Source organism: Aythya fuligula, chromosome 12 (assembly GCF_009819795.1).
Source record: "Aythya fuligula isolate bAytFul2 chromosome 12, bAytFul2.pri, whole genome shotgun sequence".
Classification (NCBI taxonomy): Eukaryota; Metazoa; Chordata; class Aves; order Anseriformes; family Anatidae; genus Aythya; species Aythya fuligula.
In genome coordinates this window covers 5,512,075-5,532,737 of record NC_045570.1, presented here as the reverse complement: position 1 = coordinate 5,532,737, position 20,663 = coordinate 5,512,075, and the positions used below count along the sequence as shown (strand labels likewise).

The window sequence follows — 20,663 nt, the reverse complement described above, 5'->3', positions numbered from 1 at the left end:
AATTAGATGAATAACCCCAAATTGCAAAATCAAAAATACAACTCCAAGTGTTGTGTAAAAAAGTAATTTAAAAAACCAAAACAAGTCCATTTACCTCTGTAATATTTCAAGTGGGACATGAGTCTTAAGAACAGTATTTTGAAAACCTTTTTTAAAGTCCCACTATGTTTGAAAACATAGCAAAAACATTAAGAACTTAAGGTGTATTTTCTTGCAAGCGGGAAAAAACATCTAAAATGAGCAACAAAAGCAACAAACACCAAAACAGACTGTATCTATTGCAAGTAGTAAAACTTCAAAAGTTCGCTTTAGAAGCATTCATTCATACTGCTTTTAAAGTCAAGTAACACTTTCATAAGGTAATCAGTTCTAAATGTTCTGTGGAATTGTACAAAACAACAAGCTCACATTTCACGTCTCAAATATGCAACTGCCTCACAGCTTTGCCTTACATCTGTCAAATAACATTTCCTCCTAACCCAGTACTTCATAAGTCTGATAAAAATTTTAAAGATTGCCAGCAAAAGTTGTTATACAATTCCAATAAAAGTAGAAAAGTATATACCTTTGATGAGATAAGGATGATTACAACATTTTCTGAGTTCCATCATAGTGTTAACCAGATTTGGTACATTTGCTTGCCCTGCTCCTTTGGATAAGAAAGCGAAATTTTTCTCTAGAATTGCTCGATAATATTTCTTCTGAATATTAGTTAGTTCTACTTCAATTATAGTTTCCTCCTTAGGAGCCAGCTTTTTTTCTACATCTTCTTTTAACCGTCTGAGCATCATGGGTTTCAGGATAGCTTGTAGTTTCTGAACCTGAATGAATCAAGTTTGTCGGGGAAAAAAAATTGAACTCAGCATCACTTTTCATTTCTGGACTTATATATTCTATCTGGAAGATATTTCATAGTCTCATTTTTAAACTTTAAATTACTAAAGAAATGTTTGATGTACTTCAAAAAAGAAAGGGGTATCTTTTTAGCATTTGTTTGCAAACTGTCCACAAAGCCAGAAAACTTCAGGTTTTATTATTCTCCCTGTTTACTTCCTATACTTATAAAATCAATCTAAAAATGTAAACACAGTTCTTTAACATTAACTGAAATTCTGCAATTTATACTCTGCTTTCAAATTTATCAGTGTTTTTCCCCAAAAATATTAAGCTCTAACTAAATTCCCAATAAACATAAATGACATCTGAGAAATATTTTTAAATTGTGATTTTTTTTTCAGAATGTCCCTAACACACCGTCTTGACATGTTTAATAACTTCAAAATAGTATACTTAACTACATTCTTCTGCCTGCATGATTTAGGAATATTATATGCATGACAAAAAAACAACTGATATGTTACATAGGAAGGGGCAAGGGGAGAAGCAATAATGGTTCCTATACAAAACAAGAGTCTCTCCTACAAATCACCCATTCAGATACTGAAACTCAAACCAAACTAATTCAATTTCCAATACCTGTTCCTCTGTTTTAAGGTCTCCAAATTCTTGCATGAAGGTAGATTCAGCAGGGAAACGCAATGGTTCAAGAAAATGAAGGAGACTAAATAATTCTTCTACTGTGTTCTGCAGTGGTGTGCCAGTTAGCAGCACTTTATGCTCCTATAAAAGGAAACAAAAAAGTCTCATAACTTAAGTGCAAACACTTGCTAGAATTTTTTTTTTTTGTCAAGTCTGACTGTCGTAACTTCAAATGACCAGCTCTGCGTGTCACTAAGTACAAAGGTAATACAGATAAAAGAATCCATAGAAGAAGAATGGTATTTTCAAATAGCTTTTCTTTAAATCTGTCTTTCTTCATGTGTAATGAATGACTGAATACTTCAACTTTTCCCTGTACTATTCACCCATATAATCCCCTCTCTTCATACTACAGAAAATATACACTTAAGATTCATTGTAGTGTTTTTAAAATCTTCCACTGTATCAAGCAAAATCTGAACTACAGTATTAGAAAACGACTATACCTTAATAAATAACAGGAATTTATTCCTAGCATTGCTTGCTTTTATTGTTAACTAACTTGTTTTTTTAAAAAAGCTATAAGGTAGTTTAAACATTAATTAATGTAAAAACATTTGCATTAAAAACATTTTAGTATTACAAACACCATCTTAAATGAAGTCAGCATTGTAATCTAAACAGGGTATAGAATAGGATCATCAGGAATAGACTGCTTACAGTTAGAGCTTTTCACGCTTTCTTTTCCATCAGAAACATACCAGTATCAGGTTTCAAAAATACAGGCAGCATTCAAAGAGAGCATCAGGAACAGGTATTTCCATAGAAAGACTGCTCAAGGCCTCTTTTTGACAGATAAGCAAGCTTGTGATTTATCATCATATCGTACATAACTATTTGTACAGGAAACAAATAGAATCAAACAACAGAAGTAAAATAAAGTTACTCACAAGGTTCATTAATTTTAGTCCTTCCAAGAGTTTGCAATTTTTATTCTTCAGCCTGTGTGCTTCATCAATTATAACGCATCGCCATTCAATTGCATTTAGCTCTGGACAGCCACCAAGAATCATTTCGAAGGTTGTGATAATGGCTTGGAATCGGTAGGTACCTCGAACAATACGTCCCTGTAGAGATTCATCAACACAAAACTTATATTATCTCGAACCTACTCATTTCAAAGAATTTGTCGCTGAAATCTTATCCAAAGCCAGACATTAGTTCTTACATTATAGATAAATGTGTATGGGATGACAAAATGTTCTAACACTGCAATTAATACTAACAATTATTCACCACCAGGAATTCAATATTGTCTAGCCAACAGTCATGTTCTAACCACTTCAAAATTACTGATATAGCCCATATAATAAAAACATCTTCTCAGGTGTTTGTTGACAATACTACATTTCTGAATCTGTGAAAATCTGAAAGACTCTCTAACAGAAAAAAACAGTCAGTAAAAATATGGCAGCAATACATTTAACTGTCACACAGTTACGTAATAAAAATATCAGCTAACAACTAAACAAACACCTTTTATCTAGTTTGCTTTACTCCACTGGTCTGATAAAGAATACGGAAAGCCTTCGATAAGACAGTTAGTATAAAGTAACTCCCTAGAGAAACAAGACTTAATTTTAGTATCTAATATCTAGGACTGCTTTAAAAAAAAGGTTTCCAGCCTTATCAATTTCACAGAACTGCCTTGTTTTTTTAAAAATAAATTGTTTGTCTATGCAGAATACATAGACAAGGAAAAAAACTGTTAAAAAGTCAGATTTCAGGTCTTTTTTCTTATCAATTAACGTAAAGTAATTAAGACAGAAAAGCAAACTGTACATGGGCAAGGCTAGTTTACAGTAGGGAAAGGAAATTAACAGCTACATAAAGGCAACAGAGCTTAATCGGCTGTATTTTTGTTCATACTGCTCTTCACATTAAGGGCCCAACTGCAACCATCTGCATACACTTTAATCTCCACACGTGTATCAGCATCACTGTTATTCAATTGCAAAATCACTCAGCATACTGAAACAACATATATCTTGCTGCAACCACTTTCACAAAACTTACTCAGTAAGCATATGTTAAAGATTTAGGCAAGCAAAAAGCTTTAAAATGCATCATGGGGCGTACAATGACTTTCTCAGTCTATGTACAGATAATGTAAAACGTACTTTTCATTCCTACTACCTGAGGCAGTCTTTGGGTTAGATAGTTAATGCAAGCAACATTACAATACCTGGGAGTCCCTGAAGTACATTTCGTACTGCTGAATCATCTGCCTGCTGATCATACTTCCATGATACACTACAACATTAAGGTCAGTCCACGTGCGGAATTCTCTTTCCCAATTTGTTATAGTGGAAAGCGGAGCTATGATCAGAAAAGGCCCTCTTATACCAGACAGGAGGATTTCATAGAGGAATGTAATTGACTGAATGGTTTTGCCAAGACCCATTTCATCCGCTAAAATGCAATTTCGCCTGAAAGTAAAATATATTTATTTGTTATTAAGGTCAAAGAAAGTGCAGTATTCAAGCTATTATTCAAATGGATAAAAATATAAAAGCAAAGCTCAACTATACCAGTTTAAAACAATAGTCAAAATCAAAGTGCTGCAGAAGATGCTCCTAAATGTTCCCTGTTTAAGGGCAAAGAATATATTTGGCACAAAAAAACACAAGCTTTCAGTTCCATTTAGCACTGGCAAAACCATAGGAATGGAATGTTCTGTGACATTCTCCTAGAAAATTACTCCAAATATTCTTCTGGGACCGTATCTGTCCCAATTAAAGGAATTTAAATTAATTGGATTTCCTATATGTGTGTTCACCTTGACAAGTCTGCTAGAAATCAGTGAAGATTCCATAATAGTCACAGATGGCAAGTATCCCAGCTACCCTCACATTAACAGAGGATATCCTAACAGCACAGCCAAACTTCCCCCACGTTTCCCAAACTCAGACAGATGCATATAACCAAATTACTATGCAAAGAACCACTAGCTGCTCACCCTCAGCCATGTATTCCAACCCTTCACTGTTTGCATAGGTGCTCATACTGCTATAGAGTGCCTTACACAGAGCTTAAGGCAATTTTTTTTTTTGCACATCATAGAACTTATGTGGTAAAATGGTATGCTCACTGACATTGCCTCTAAAGCACAAGCAACAGATGCTTTGAAAAGAAAGCAAGCAGGACAATGCATGAATAGATATCTGAACTAGATACAGAGACATGCTTCTGGAAAAAATCCTGAAAGCACTTATACTCCAGTTAATACCATACTGTATTTATGAACGGAAGTTAAATTAGCTTCTAATGTAAGGAAATAATTATTTACTAGTCTTATGTTTGAAAAGAGGTAACTATATTTGAAACATATACTAATTCTAGAAAATATTTTGCAAGATGAAAGTGCAGCAGTGAGACTATAATTTTTTTTATAGAAGTAATTTTATTTGGGTATTTTGATAGAGAATAACACAAAATTATATTCCAGTTCCAAAAATTCTCAAAGTTTGTACTTTGGTGGAAGTTTTTTTTGTTTGTTTGTTTTTAATAATTCCTCAAGCTATTGAAAATTTATGTTCAGTTAGGTTAGTTTTTCTCTTTACCTTTTTTTTTTGTTGCCATTATTGATAAAAAACATAGCTGTATACACAGCTTCAAAGGAAGAAAATTTCCCATTTCTTCCAGTTATACCTTTTTAGCTGTGAGCAGAGAAGCTAAGATATATTTAGTCAAAACATTATTCAACCCCGTAGCACTTGTTCACCCCCATATTTAAAATTTGCATTAAAAAAGATCTATGAATATACCTGTTGTACCAGTTGAATAGGAGCCAGTTAAGTCCTTCCAGTTGATATTCCCTGAGCTGATTGCCATTTTTATATTCCCTGGAGTGTTCTATCTTCTTCCAGGAGTTTGGAGGCGGTCGGTCCTTCAAGGGAAAAACACACATGCAAATTGGCACACTTTTTTTCTTCCCCAAAACAGTTCTACCCACTACTTCTCCAGTCTAACAGCTGAGATTTACAATGTAATTATTCACTCTTAATATTGGGAAGGTGTCACTGTTGAAATTACTTGCTAACAAGTAGTTTGCTGAAACCTGAAATTCATATTTTATTTATTTAAATTAATATTTTTAAAATTATTGAGATAATAATACCAAGCAATTGATTTCTAAAATTAAACATACAAATAGCTTGGCCCTGCTAATTTGAAACACTAATTCATTCAGATGAGCCTTCAGAGAACCCTGTAAGAATCTCTGAAGTTTGACTTGGTAAGCTCTAAGAAGAGCTGTCCCACAACTACAGGCACCTGAATACTTAGGTGATATTTCTCAAGATCACCAGTCTGAGTAAGTTTGAAATAGCTTGGGCAGTCTACAGAGTTAACTGTGATCTTGCCCTTTCCTCTCAGAACTTGCCACAACCATCAATGATCAGAGTCAGCTAGTTCAGAAAGCCAATGCTGGGAATACAAAAAGGTTGTGTAAATACAGGGAGGTTTAGTTCCCTGAATCAGTTTCACCACGAGATTGGATGAAAGACAGCATCAGCATAGGCAGGATCATGATACCGTGGGCATGACACAACAGACCTGTAACCGTATCAAGGTGCATTATCTTCATCTCCCTAGCAAACTAGAAGACAGCTGAGAGGCTACACAGACAGCCTAGCTCCAAGCTTGAATGCTCAACAGGGTGGCAACTAGCTCATAGCAGGCAACTGAGAAAAGACAAACTGCTGCTAGGTGGGATTGCAGCAGAAGACTCTCTTGAGGTAGATTCTAAGTTTCAGTGTCAAAGTCAAGCAAAATAACTCTTCCTAAAAGCTTCTCTGATCAGCTGTGCTTTTGACATCACTCAGGATTTCTAAAAGCTCGCTGTTGCTCCACGCTGATGCGGCCTTATCTGACGAATCTGAACTGCAGACGTGCAATTGGTGCGCCTGTTGCCAGCATCAGCAGCATCTGCCCCCACGTCCCCGCGGCAGCGGCTGGCCTTCCCCAGCAGCTGCAGCTTCCTCCCCTCGCGCACGAGCAGCCATCTGGCCGCTGCCCAGCCCCAGGAGCGGCCGCGCTGCCGCTCGCAGGGCTGCAGTCAGCACATACTTCCTCGTACGTGCCGGAGCCTGGGACAAAACCCGCTTGCTGCTGATGCCGAGATGCCTATCGGTTGGACGGTTGCGCTTTAATCATCTTTTTTCTCCCCGAGCCAAATACGGTAACGGAGATGTATAAAGCCCTTCTTCCCGCACGCCAAAATGGCAGGATTTTAAATAAATGTTAGAAAAATAATATAACGTAATCTGAAGAGGTTAACTACGACCTCTGTCATTATATGAACATAAAAGAAAAGAGAAATATAAAATCCAAAGCCTATAGAAGAAGATACTGTGCATATTCAGATATGTAAAATAAATTAGAACAAGCGCACTACAACACACTGGATATGTCTTAAATACAAGTAAGCTACGACCAATAACACACAGAACTTTAAATAGAAAAAGTATTTTTTTCCCCCTCCTTCTCTAAGACAGAAGATTGATAATTTAAAGACAACATGAATTTCCTCATTAGAAGTATTTTTCTTCCTTTCAGCTAGCCCTTGATTAAAAGAGGAAAAATAAAAGCAGGAAGCAATTATGGAATCTGTTTGACAGGCCTGTTTGCTAATTTCCTTCAGCGTTGAAGCACAAGACTTAACCGTTCTCCGCAAGAGGATGTTTTCATTTTATTCCGTTCTCTCCTCATCTTAATGGTGTTTAGATTCTGTAATAGCCAGATTCAATGTGGTGTTCATCACTCAGTTAAAAGCTCAGCAAGTTCTAACACTTCATATTTTCTCCTAAACAAAAAACTTTTATTTTTTTAATCCAAGTAACAATTTAGATATTTATCTATGCCTACGTGAAAACATTATTATTCCTAGCTAACAAGGCACACAGATCCTTTACACAGATTGTCAATAAGCCTTACATTTTAAACACAGAAGTTTACAGTCAGGAAAATCAAATCCAATTTGCCAAGACAGACAGGTAAATTAGGTATAATTTTACCAATCTCCTTGAATCAGGCCTGGAAGCTTGCAATTGTTCAAATTCTTCTATTTTTGCTTGATCTACATCTTCTTTCAGCTCCCACGTACTGTCTTCATATGGCAACGAACACCATTTTACTAAATAGTAAATAACAGGCTGCAGAAGAAAATTCTGAATGTTATCAGCTTTTAATTTAGTATACATACTAATATACCTTAGTTAATATACCTTACTATTTGAGGACCTAACTTAGGTGACAGACCCAGAAACAAAAATACATGTCTGATACTTTTTACGGTGTTTTGTGGAGGCTCTTTTTTAACTACCTACTTATCCTTGGCTTCTCATACTCTTCTACTTGGTGTAGACCCCCAGAGTACTTTTCAATTTCACCTTCCCACAAATAAGTTTCAGTCTTTGGGAAGATAAATTACTACAGTGTGATGTTTGAAGAAACAGGAAAAAAAAGAATTTAACACAGAGGTACCACACAATATGAAGTAATTTTAACCCTCAACCTTCTTTTAAGATTACAGCTGAAATCACTGTTTAAAAGTCTGCTCAGTTTGTTATCTGAAAGAACAGATTAAATTATTACAGCTATTCCAACACCCTTAAATAGACAAATTTACTGTCTTTGGTTTCTGCTTGCCACTCACACACTTTCTGAATTTTGGCACTTCATTTGCTTGACGGGTTTTTCTTTTTTGATTTTTTAAAACTTGCATTCTTGGTCTGTAATAGCTTTCCAGGAGAGGTACGCTGGGTAACAAGGGTTTTGATAAATACAGAGAAAAAGGTTCACTGATAGCCACACTGGTGGCTATCAAAAAACCTCTAGATCACTGATTGTCTAAAGGCTAGGGATAGAATTAGAGAGGAAGAAGGTATCACCACTGGACCTATTTATGGCCTGCCTTCTTGCGCTTCTTTCAGCAGATCCCTCATCACTATCAGAGGCAGGACTGTGCATGGGATCAGTCTTTTGTCTGAACTCACATGGTTCTTACCAAAACTTGCATTTATATTAATAACCACCTAAGCTTTATTTACTCTTATATATTAATACTAATAAAAAGAGAAGCCATTGCACTTTGTGATTTCTATTTCAAAAAAAAAAAAACACGACTAGCATAGGAAATGACAAGATTGACATGGCTCATTAAATATATCTTCAAAGCTTAAAATCATGAAAATGTTACCCCAAAACCTGCTAGAAATACAATTATCAGAGGTGCACCTTCTAGATTTGCTTTAGGATATATTTACCTCACCAGTGTCCTTATCTTCACAAAGAGAGACTTCTAATACCCGGTCTACTTCAACATAGTCAGGATTAAAAGGTTCTTCTTCCATCTGCAATGCAAGATTAATAAAATTAGTTGAGAGGCCAAAAAAAGATGGCACATGCTGAGACTTGGTCCCATCATACACAAAATCCGATCGGGTATGTATGAATGCCATAGTTATGGACTAATGAGGCTTTTGCAACTCCACCCTGCCCTCACCCTTTTCAAGAGACAACTGGCACTGAAGAAGGATCTGGCATTACGCAGATTCATTTAGGCATGAAGTGCTCTCTTGGAAGCAGAGAACCTCGCCACACTAAAATATCCCTTCCCTCCTTATCACTTAAGTAGTAACCCAAATAATCCTCTATTTAAAACATGCAAGTCAGGTTAGCTCAGTGACTCCAGGAGAGTTGCTCTTAGAATTATGTTAAACAAGCCACCTCCTGCTGCAACCCAACACCCAGTCGTGATGGCTAAAATTCACTTTTCAGCATTCAGTTCTTGTATTTTAAAAACTAATATTAATCACAATTTTGACAAGGAAAAAAGCAGCTTATTTTAATTGCATATTTCATACTCACATCTGCAAAAAAGTGAGCTCTTTGTGCTTGCCTTAGTTTGAACCGTTTTATTTTCTGCTGGATTCTCTTATCCTTTAAAAGCTGCTGTTCTGTGGCCCACTCACAGTGGAGATAAGAGCTAAAATTACAAAGATTAACATTAATATATTAGTGTAAGCCAAAGCTTACTATCTATTTTTAACACACAGTTCAAATAATATAGTTTATAAACCAGAATTTCACTCAAATAAGAGACTATTTTACCATTTAAGACAGAATTCACTGTAAAGATTAAAGATTTTTTCTTCCGAATAATCATATTAAAGCATCTAGTTAAGGTGGCATATTTTTGTTCTAAGATCCAAAGAACTCTATGGATTCCTAAATCTCTTTCAAGTGATCTGAGAAGAAAAGCATGGCCATTTAACATGAACTTAAATGAAGTTAAATAAAGGTCTTTTAGAGTACCTGACACTCCAAAAACACGTGAATCCAGAAACGCTTAAGTTACATTTATCAGCAAGAATCTAATAAAATTAGTCACACAGGTAAAATAAAAAAAAAAAACGTAAAATTTTAAGTTTACAAAGAAAAATGTGAAAAAGACAAAAAAACAATGACAAGTAATCTCCAAATAACACAAAACTTTTGTAGATGAATATGGTCCATACTATAGTCAACAGCTCCAGTGAAACAACTCTAATACTTACTAGTTCTTATATTTTACAAAAAACTCTTCTGTTTCTACAGTCATCCCAGCAGATATCTAGAAAGGAAATTTCAGAGAATTGTAAAATGATGAAGCAAAACCCATTTTCAAATATGCAATTTCATCCAATGACAATCACTTACTTCTTTCTTTATTATCCTAGAGGATAAGATTTTGTCTACAATTGCTGCATCTTCTTCACTTGGATTCTCCTATAAACGTAGAAAACCCATGACATCATTATAAATAGCAGTAAATGCTCTCTCTTCAAGCTGATCAGGCTTAAAGGTTTCATCAGCACCAATGGCTTGTTAAAAGATCAACAGCAAGGGTAAATAGGAACTTTATCAGTAGCAGTCTCTACCATACTGGCAGACAAATTTAAAGTACGATGAATATTACTCCTTTAACATAGATTAAATGGAAAGGCAAAAGCAGATGAGTATGGTTGTCATTATGTTATTTAATATTAGTATTTGATTACTACTATTTAGGCCAAGAAAATATGTTCCCATACTAAACCAAAATATTTTTCTTAGGATGCAGGAGGTTAACTGCCAGATGTTTATCTTAAAAGGAAGGCCAATATCTATCCAGAGAGAAATATAAGTAAAAGTTCAGTTCATCTTCCAAAGACCAGACGACTCAGTGCTCACCTGCCATACACACTCACTGTGCAAGCAATGGTGATTTCCAGACACAGACTCACTGTGTGTGCCCTGTTAAATTAATCTGATAACCTGAGCTTCATTACACAGAGATGGAGAAGCAAGAACTCTAGTAGACAGGTTAAAAAAATTAGTAAAATGAAAACCTTGTAGCATAATATGTCAAGCATAGATTTACTCTAAACACAGATAGCAGAACTATGCTGTGGAATCAGACAGACAAGGTCATGCCTGTGAATTCCAGCAGGGCTTAGGTGTGCGACAGACAGTGGATTATTTAGCTCTGCCAACACTCAAGCTGTGGTCCCAGAGACAGTGAGCCCATGTTTAAAGGTTGCTTCCAATAAGGTCAACCTCCCTCCTGTCCGACTTGTTCCCAACCACAGCATCTCCCTTACAGCTTGGACATTCTTTCAATTGTCTCAAGAACACTTTTGTAAAATGTATATCCTGCCACTTTATTTACCTGGAATTGTTCAACACCAAGTTCAAGTACCAGAATTGGCACAAGTTAAACACTGAAGTGTGAACCTGAGGGGAGAATGAGGAAGGAAAGGAGCACCCTTCTTAAAATCTTGCTAAGCGGAGGTCCCCGTAGGCTCAACTAATTTTATATTTTGGGAAGTCATGATAACAGTAGTGCACAGCTTTATCCTGTACCAACAAAGCACAGCACATTACTCCAGCCATACCTATCCTTTGTCTTACCTTTATGCTTATCCCTAACTTCTGTTAAGTCAGCAAATGCTTTTAACAGAAAAAGAAAATGGCTCTAAGTCATTTATTTCAATTCTTAAGACCTTGGCAAGATGTCACATTGAATGAACTGCAGATTAGTAATGATAATTCTGAGCTTTATTCACTGAACTCCTTGAGACAACTGGGCAGTTCCTACTACTGACCAAGGTAGATTTTACTTACCACAAATAACTGTAAAGGCTGTTCAGCAGGTAAAGGAGCTGAATTCTTTTTCATTTTCACAGAAACTTTAGCTTCTTCTTCTGACTGCTTTCCTTCTCCTTCTTCAGCATACTTTTTCCGTTTAACTTGACGATTTGATCTTCTCTTCTGCATGGAGTAGAATAAAACTAAGAGGCTTTACCAAAAACTTCCTTCAACACAAACTGCAATTTTCAGGGTTCTTTAAGCAATACTTCAGCTCTATCTAAAATCAGTGGACAAAATCTGATGGAATACATCAAGCATGTGAACCACAGGGTAAAGAAGTAGCCAAATCCTATTTTGGACCAATTAGACTTTTTTTTTTTTCCCTAATGCTTTTCACAGGAACATTTGATGCTTTTATTTTTAGCATTCACAAGCAAACACAGATCAGTAATTTGAGGGTGGGTGAACTAAACTGACACATAATAGATCTCCCTTAAGAAAGCATCAGTATTTCAACAGCAGTTGAAACAGTAAACAGCGGAACAGCTGTATGTTCTTGTCTAATTCAAGAATCTCAGTGAAAGATGCAAAATATGCTTTCTCTGTTAAACAACTGTAATATGAAAATTAAGAAGATATTCAAAAACAGTAAGAGGAAAGATTATTAGATGTTGTTGGTCAAATTGTTGATCAACCCTGATTTGATTGTTAATAGCTTGTTTCTTTATTCATTTTTCTGCTTTCTCCTCCACCTTGATCAAACCTATTTATCGCAGCATTTTGCCTACTCAGCTTTTTTGCTATCTTCCACTCTTGTTTCAGCTGAGGACAACAAGCTCCAGCTGGAGAAATAATGTTATATTATATTAAAGAAATACTGTCTAGGACAGCAATTTCTTCTCATGTCTCTGTTTAAGCGTCAAAAACTTAGATTACCTTCAGGTATCCTTTCCTTCCCCCATAGCACAAATTTATAGGACACTGCAAGTGTCCTAAACAAAAGTCAATCCTATGATTGACTTGTAAACCTACTGCATAAATAGTGATAGCAGGATCATGACAGTCAGTTAACATACAGCCACTAACATTTGAAAACATTGCGATCTGCTTTAAAGAACTCATCATCACAAATAAAATCTATGTAGAAGAGCTTACATTAATAAAATTTACTATACTGAGCTACACAGAAAGCATATTGTTGTTTAGGAAAAGCCACTGCTGGTTGCAGTATACTGCAGTAACCAGCTGGAAAAGAAAAAGTTGTGGATAGACCAAACCCCAACATCCTGTGGTCATGCTGGCCTCTCCAGAGCAGAAATGAAGCAACGGTACGATTGCAGCACAGGAACTTTCTTCCTGACTGTTAAACTCAAGCCTTGGTCTGGCTGCTCTCTGGTAAAAGACGTTTCTATACTTTAACAACTATTTGAGAAGTATTTTAGTAAGGTAGAAGTTGTAAAATATATACAATACAGTAAACATCAAAGAATGAGCATCCGACCATTCTTCCGTAGAAACTAAATGTGCATAAAACAGTCAACTTGCCACGAGAAAAACAACCAGACTAGCTATTCATTGATACTAAGTGTGCATGGGGGGTAGTTTGAGGCAAAAATAAACTTCAGGTTTAAACAGACTCTAAGAATGTGACCGTATAGTTTAAATCAACAATACTTTGAAGAAAGTAGGCAAGCTTTTATACAAATGGCTAGTTAATAGAAGCAATGCAAAATGATGCACGAATTAAGAACAAAAGGGTTAAGAACTAGGTTCAAGTTTTACTCATTAAGTCGTCGTTGATATTTTATTTAAGTTATTGAGTCATTAAAATGTATTTTCAATCCTTTTCAGTATGTCTTTTCTGAATTTATAAAATGATTAACAAAACATCTACAAACCTACATTCTCCAAAGTATTTATATAACCTCTTTTGTTTGAAAGAGGCTGTATACTTCCCTGTGCTGAGAAGTATGGTCATAAAAATGATACAAGGAACAAAATAAAGTAGTACTGAACATTTTTCCAACACATAAATCAACATACTAAAGGAATACACTTACTGAGAAACTAAACATACCAAATGAATTAGGGCAAATTACCTAAAAATACACTAACCTTCCCCACCTGGGTTAAAATAGAAAGCTACTTGCAACAGGAAAAGAAAATCACGTTCAAATATTTAACGGAGAATGAATTAAAGCAGAGACTTAAGTAAAGCAACGGATGTCTTTCCTGTTATGCTCCCTAACTCTTGTATGTAGGCAGAGCAGTGTTACGTGACATTCTGCAGCATGACTTTTTGCTGTCCCATTCCACCCGTCAGTGTCTCCACGCTCTGTTCCCTTCATACAAGGATCATTTAATACCAAAAATCAAATAGCTAAAAAAACCTTCCAAAACAATAACCAAAAAGGAATGAACTTCAGTCTTTTGTATTAAAGTTGTTGACCCAAAGGATTATATTCATGTGTTTACAGAACTCTGTTGGTAAGTTGCAGTACTTCAGAACCATGAAACCTTTCACCTCCTCTCAAGTCTGCTAAATAGGCCTTCCACACCAAGACAAATACCCTGAGGAATAAATCATTCCACAGTCTCTTCCAGGTAACCTTTACCTAGGGCACTTCATCATTTAAATTAATAAAAAGCCATTCTTGGAAATGGCTTTGGATCCTCTTTTCCCCAGCATTATCATCTGCAAAATACTAAAGGTCAGCTCTGCAATTCATGATTATTTTCTGACATTGTCATCAGATCACGCAATTAATTTTTACTCAGCAACTTATTATGAATATTGATTACATCCCCTTCAATGAAATTGCTACAGAATAAAAACCTGTGCATCTTCAGAATGAAATCTTAGGTTTTAATGCTGTCCACCCAAAGGAACAGAGTTGCAATTCTGTTACTAATCTGCATATAAATAGGGTACTATCTCTTACACAGTTCATATTTCTTTGTGCATAAAGTTTGTAAATGATCAAATGACTATACCAGGGCAATCTATTAAAAAATGAAGACAGAAAAGTTACAAGGGAGAGATGCCAGGAGAGAATGACCCCACCCCTTCAGTTCTCAATCCTGCACTTCCTTCAGGTGCATTTCAGAAGCAACTAGAGCCTGCCAGCACACTGAGCATAGCTCCTTCTGATCCAACACTGTAAAAAAGTAATTCTTCAGTTTCTACAGAAGCAGTGCTCAGAAAAAGCGCAAAGTTTGCCACAGGCCTTTTAAATGTTCTCCAAGAACCGGTATGACTGATAAATGCCCCTTCTATTGGGCAGTTACCACATTCTCCCCTTCTTATGACAATGTCACCCACAGTAGGCATCAGGTCTAACAGCCAACTCAATAGATGAGTACTTACAGTCTCAAATCTACACACTTCTGTACTGAAATGCAGCAGATGCAAGCAGGACATTGATGTCCCATTACTACAGAGGGACTCCAACCTACAGGATTCTCTTATTTCAAAAAGGGAAAAGTAGACGATAATGTGAGGATTGTATCTATGAGAGACACATATTACAGAGAGAGAGAAAGACAGTAACTCATGATACCAACAGAAATATAATTCTTTGAAGAGACAGGAAAAAGAAAGCCTATAGACATAAGAGCACATACAAATTAAAGAGAAAAACCCTGACTGCTTACCTGTGAGTCTTCATCTTTCACTGGCCGCTGCGGAGTCTGCTTAGCATCAGACAACTCATCTGAAGATTCATTTTTTCTTTTCTGCTTCTTACCCAGTGTGATGATTAGCTTTCTGTTAGGGAAAAAAAAAAAAAAGAAAAAGAAAAAAAAAAAGTGAATGCTATATACTAAGTTTACTTACCTTCAAGAGTAAAAACAATGCCACAGATTAGCAATTCCATTACTCGTTACTATAAAAATAAGGAAGCACCACGCCCTTAAAAAGGAAAAATACTTCTCAAAACAAAAAGCTACAATTTGACACTAGGTATTTTCTACTCATGTGTCTGGGTTTCTCTACAAGAAAGCAGTTATCCTCTATCAAATACTTTATATCTATAAATGAATAACTGAAATGTAAAATCTAACATTTAAACTAACTGACAATGGTAAATTATCCAGACAAAAACGGGCATACCTATCATCTGCAGGTGATGACAGTAAATAACTTGCTGCAAATAACTTCTCATTGTAAACTGTATCTTTTCTTATCAATATTTAATAGATTAGCTAGTGACAACAATCTAAAACAATTCAAAGCTGTCTGACTTGCAAAGCTTGTATGCTTAATCTAGTCATTTAATGGTGAAAGTGAGAGAATTACACGCATCCTTTTTGCCTTTAAGAAAATTAAAAAGAAGCTGTATTCAAGCCCCAGTAGTTTTGTCTCCTCTAAGAACTCAGTATACTCTGAGAGCCAACACTGCGCTGAAGAAATTGGCTAAATTCTAATGAAAAGCACCAATTATTTCTCAGTTGAGCTTTAAAGGTTATACTACAAATTATGGTACCAATGTCATCTAATTTGTTTGTATTTAAAAGGTGTCAAAATATTTCTTTTTTCATATTTGAGATGTGCCAAACACTAGTCTTCAAATATGTTTTCAGTGGAATAATCACAGAATGATTACAAACTACCCAAAAACACAGACATAAAAATCTGTCCTAAAACACATATTTCACATAGTATCTGATCATCAGCTCTGTGTACCAGAGAAAGAGACAACTGTTCCGGCACACACGTCTCTGCTATTTACGGCACAAATTAAATGGCTGACAATAGCTTTTAGACAGACAATTCAAGTTATTTTATGCCAAAGTAGCATCCAATACATTGGCCACCTGAAAAAACACTGATGAGAATGCGGTGGTGGTTGAAACACTTATCTCATGTGTTTTGGGTTTTCTTTTTTGGAAGTGTCCAAAAAAATAAAGAAAATATTTTCCACTCCCGTTTTTTTTTGTTTCATTATGAACTGAACAGCACTGGAAAACGCGCAATGAAATTACATTGCAATGAGCGTGATCACAGAGCTGCCTGCTCAGAGGGAAATCTTGGTCTTCAAGTCCTTGCTTTTCATTAGGCATCCTCAGCTTGGTATTTAGAAAACACTTATCATAATTGCTGGAAATAATTTCAACAATGAATACAATGGTTTTCCCCACTGTATATGAGAACTGGCTCTTGGATTTTTCCATTGCTTTTCCATCTCTAATGAGGAGTTTATTTATGTATTGATACTGTTGGATCCTCAGATATTTGTTAAATATGCTTCTTTCTGGAGGTAGGCTTGGATAAACCACTTCCTTCCTTTTTAATCTCACTTTCTTTTGTAGAATTTAAAGGTGTTATATCAGCACTTATCAGCTACCGTGCCCAATTAGCTAATATTTTTGGAAGTGGTATTGGCAAGGCACACCAACTGACTTGCTGAACCTAGTTATACCGAGTTGCAGATACTACCATTTACCACTGATTTAAAGGGAAATATGACAAACTGGTGGGATAGAATTTGTTGGAAGACCAGCAAACTGACAAAACCATCCCTACCCCAACAAGTTCTTGAGCTGCACATTTGGAGTTTGGGAAAACACGAAGAAGCATTGGGAATGCTTCTCCTGCTCCTGAATCCTGCCTGTCGCATCTGCTTCTGACCGTGGCTGGAGACGGAATACCAGGCTAGCTGAGACTCCGGGCAGACCTGGCCAGGCACTATTCTAAGCTTTGCCCTTCTGCTACCAGTAAGTGGACCACACTGGGCTCATCTCTAGCTGTTCCTTGCTGATCTTTTCACTGAAATACCGGACATAGAATGTATTCAGACTAATGAACTCATAATTTGTAGATTATTATTTTTCTCCAATACAAATTTTTTCATTAACTAAGTGCTGAATACAAGTGGAGCTGGACAGGGTCTTGGCAGAACATTTGGTCCAATTCCTGCTCAAAGCCATGGGCAGACGGGACCTTGCCCTGCCAAGCACTGCCCATCTCCACAGCTGATACCTCTCTGGCCAACCTAATCCAAATCTGGACTCTTTTTACGTAACAGTGAGTTAAAATATTTCCTAAATGCATGCTGCCACGTTAAACATTTGTACCTGTGCAACTAGGTTCATCCTTGTTTCATACCCTAGTGCCTAACATTCTAGGTTCAGGCTCCTTTTGGGTTCAAGCAGCACAGTGTGATGGAAGGCCATGACCATTTTCCTACAGCTTCTAGTGTTATCCACGGAATAGCAGATATCCAGCTTTAGAACATGGGCTTGTTTGGGGATTACAGACTTCTCTACATCTTTTCCTGCACATTTTTCACTTCCTTCTCTGTAGTTTTGGTCTCCCTGTGTGCTTACCTCTTGACCTGTCCCTGCAGTCTTATAAATATTCCACTTGTCCATCAGCTGTTATCTTCTCTTAATCTTGTATTCCCTACCCTCGGTACTTTTCTTCACATGCATCTCCCTGAAATTTTCTTAACATTATCTTTACACATTACTGATCAGAACGTTTCATCCTCCATGTGGATACGATGCCAATGAGGAATAATTGCAGTTTCACTTCCTTCTGATCCAGTGCCCAGAACTACCATGCACTTTGCTATCAAAAGTTGCTGAATGACAGTATGGTGCTGAAGTCATGCGTTTCTCTTAGTAAAAATGCAATCTGCTCATATTTTGGCCAAAAACTTCTAAAAAAATCTGCTATGTGAAAACAATGACTTTCAGAAGCTTGTAAACTGGATCAATTCTGTGAAATTTTTTCATTGACAGAGCAAGTTGCCTTGCCAGTTTATAGATTTCTGCAGGAAAGCATAAAGATCCTTGGCTAAAATCCCTTTTTCCATGCTGAAACAAACTGTTCTGAACAGAAACTATCTATTCTGTTTCTATGAAAAGGAAGCAGCACACTGTAGACACAGAATAAATAATGCCACTCGACTCCATTCCAATTTCATTTTTTCTCGCCTTCTTAAACTTAAAATCTGATTACATAACATCTAGAAATACTGTAGTTTGCTTCAACGTGTTTTTTTTTCTTCTGTATCTTCAAAGTAAACCAAAAATGTTGAGCAATGTATACAAACGGAAGAGATTAGAAAGAAGCCATCTGAGGAGCCAGTATTACTCTTGATCCCTAGCACATAACTCTTGACTTAGGTCTCAAAACTAACAGAAGCCATCAGCAAGAGCACCAGGAACCACTATTTGAGGAACAAATCTCTGGACAGTGTAACTACTTTCCTATAAATTAAGAGCTAATTAGAATCTGGTCCATTCCTCCTGTTTAATAGCAGAAGAACGTGATGGAAGAGCTGTCAGCACTTTTAACAGCTTTAAAATTATGAGAACAAATCTCAAGGCCTTCAAAATATTGAATGTGAGCAAGTATGATAGAGGAAAAAAAAGGAAAACAGCAAATTTGTATTAGGGGTGTAAGAAACAGAAAGATATTGCTGACTTTTAAAGTATCATTTCAGTTCTGTTTTCTCAAAACCAAGAAACACTAAATAACTAATCATTAGTATCCGAACAGCCACCTCCCAAATACTTCATTTGCAGTCGAAGCATTTTATTAACTCATGAGTAATAAAATGCTGTTTATCTACATCATTAGTGTTTATCACCAAAAACTTAGCTAAAAATCCAATTTATTGGCAAAACAGAAAGCAGGTATTTCCTTGACAAGATAGCATATCCTCTTAAAATGAGAAGTATATTGATGGTATGAAAACAGTTGCTCTCATCCTTTTAACATGTTTAATAAATAATATCAACACCTTAATATTAGCCACTGTCTCCTCCAAATATGTCTCCAATTAGTAACTTTTGAATTGGAGACAGATTTTTAAAACACTCATCTAGTCTTACTTGGAACAGGCAGCCATTTCAAGCTCAGACAGAACTGGAATAATAATGCAAGAGAAAAAACAAGTGTGTTGTTTTTTTGTTGTTGTTAATAAGACCATATTGTTTGGCATTCAAATACTTCGTAGTAGGTTAGCAGACTTCAGATTCTGTCACTTAAACCCAACTGGTGCATCAAAACTAGAGTTTGGGAGCAGAGAAAACTACGCCAATGAGTCACAGCTCAATGCAAACACATCCCAGGAAGATGATCGAATCTGAAATGTGTGTGATTTCTAGTCACGAAAAAAGAGGGTTATGATCTGACGGAACAAAGACATTCAGTGACATCTCCTCTACTTGAGCATAGATCATACAGCCTGCATTTCCCGACTTATATAAAACATACAAGACAATTGACAATGTCTACTTTCTAGGAAATTGACTTCAAGTTCTTGCATTTAACCTTAAATGATGCAGGATCAGCTAATAGGTGAATCACTTCCGTTTTCTTTTCCATCCCCACATCTCCTGCTGCTGAGTTTAGAAAGGATTCAAACCCTCTGGACAGTACCATATCAACAAGTGATAATGTAAAGATTTTTCTACCAGGGTCTTGGGTCCTAAAAAGGCTCTGTACTGTAAAAAGTACATCTGAGACCCATTTTAAGGCAATAACCATATTTACTATGTGAATAGGATCATGTAGGACTTCCTGGATTCATTATTATGCAATTTAAGGGTTAATACAAAAAGCTTCAACACTGTCCTTTTTAGCACATGGAACGATACACCCATTTCTGGTAACGGGAAACAGTTTTGAACTTATGGGCTATGACCCCCAACTGAACTTTTGTAAATCTAATTTCTATGGTTTGGGGAAATTTATTTAGTTATTTATTTGAAAACAAATAAAAAATGACCTCATGATTAAAAAAATCCTAAATATAGTCTAATGATATTGCCCTTTATATCACTATTGCTGAGCTACTGCTTTTAATCAGGACCATGATATTTAATTTTGTGTTTGAGTAGGTGGGAGTACATTGAGAGCTATAAATCTAAATGCCAATCTACTTTCTTGAACAACAGAACGTTCACAAATTCCTAATTCTTCTATCCTTTACGTAAAATGCTGAAGGTAGACTTTCGAGTTTAAATATGTATCACCGTAAATGGAAGAACTGGAA

At 36.1% G+C, this 20,663-nt stretch overlaps 1 protein-coding gene across 12 annotated transcripts in view; it reads right to left on the bottom strand.

Moving 5' to 3' along the window:
- CHD9 (chromodomain helicase DNA binding protein 9) overlaps positions 1-20,663 on the bottom strand; it is an 85,658-nt gene that overhangs the window by 28,486 nt on the left and 36,509 nt on the right. For all 12 annotated transcript variants that reach the window (XM_032195926.1, XM_032195928.1, XM_032195929.1 and 9 more), the window contains 12 exons: positions 15,310-15,421; positions 11,689-11,835; positions 10,243-10,311; positions 10,101-10,156; positions 9,412-9,529; positions 8,808-8,894; positions 7,557-7,694; positions 5,307-5,428; positions 3,725-3,968; positions 2,430-2,606; positions 1,477-1,620; positions 566-821 (listed from right to left, as the gene is read on the bottom strand). In XM_032195926.1, coding sequence (XP_032051817.1) covers positions 566-821; positions 1,477-1,620; positions 2,430-2,606; positions 3,725-3,968; positions 5,307-5,428; positions 7,557-7,694; positions 8,808-8,894; positions 9,412-9,529; positions 10,101-10,156; positions 10,243-10,311; positions 11,689-11,835; positions 15,310-15,421 — 1,670 coding nt within the window. The remainder of the gene's footprint in view (positions 1-565; positions 822-1,476; positions 1,621-2,429; positions 2,607-3,724; positions 3,969-5,306; positions 5,429-7,556; positions 7,695-8,807; positions 8,895-9,411; positions 9,530-10,100; positions 10,157-10,242; positions 10,312-11,688; positions 11,836-15,309; positions 15,422-20,663) is intronic.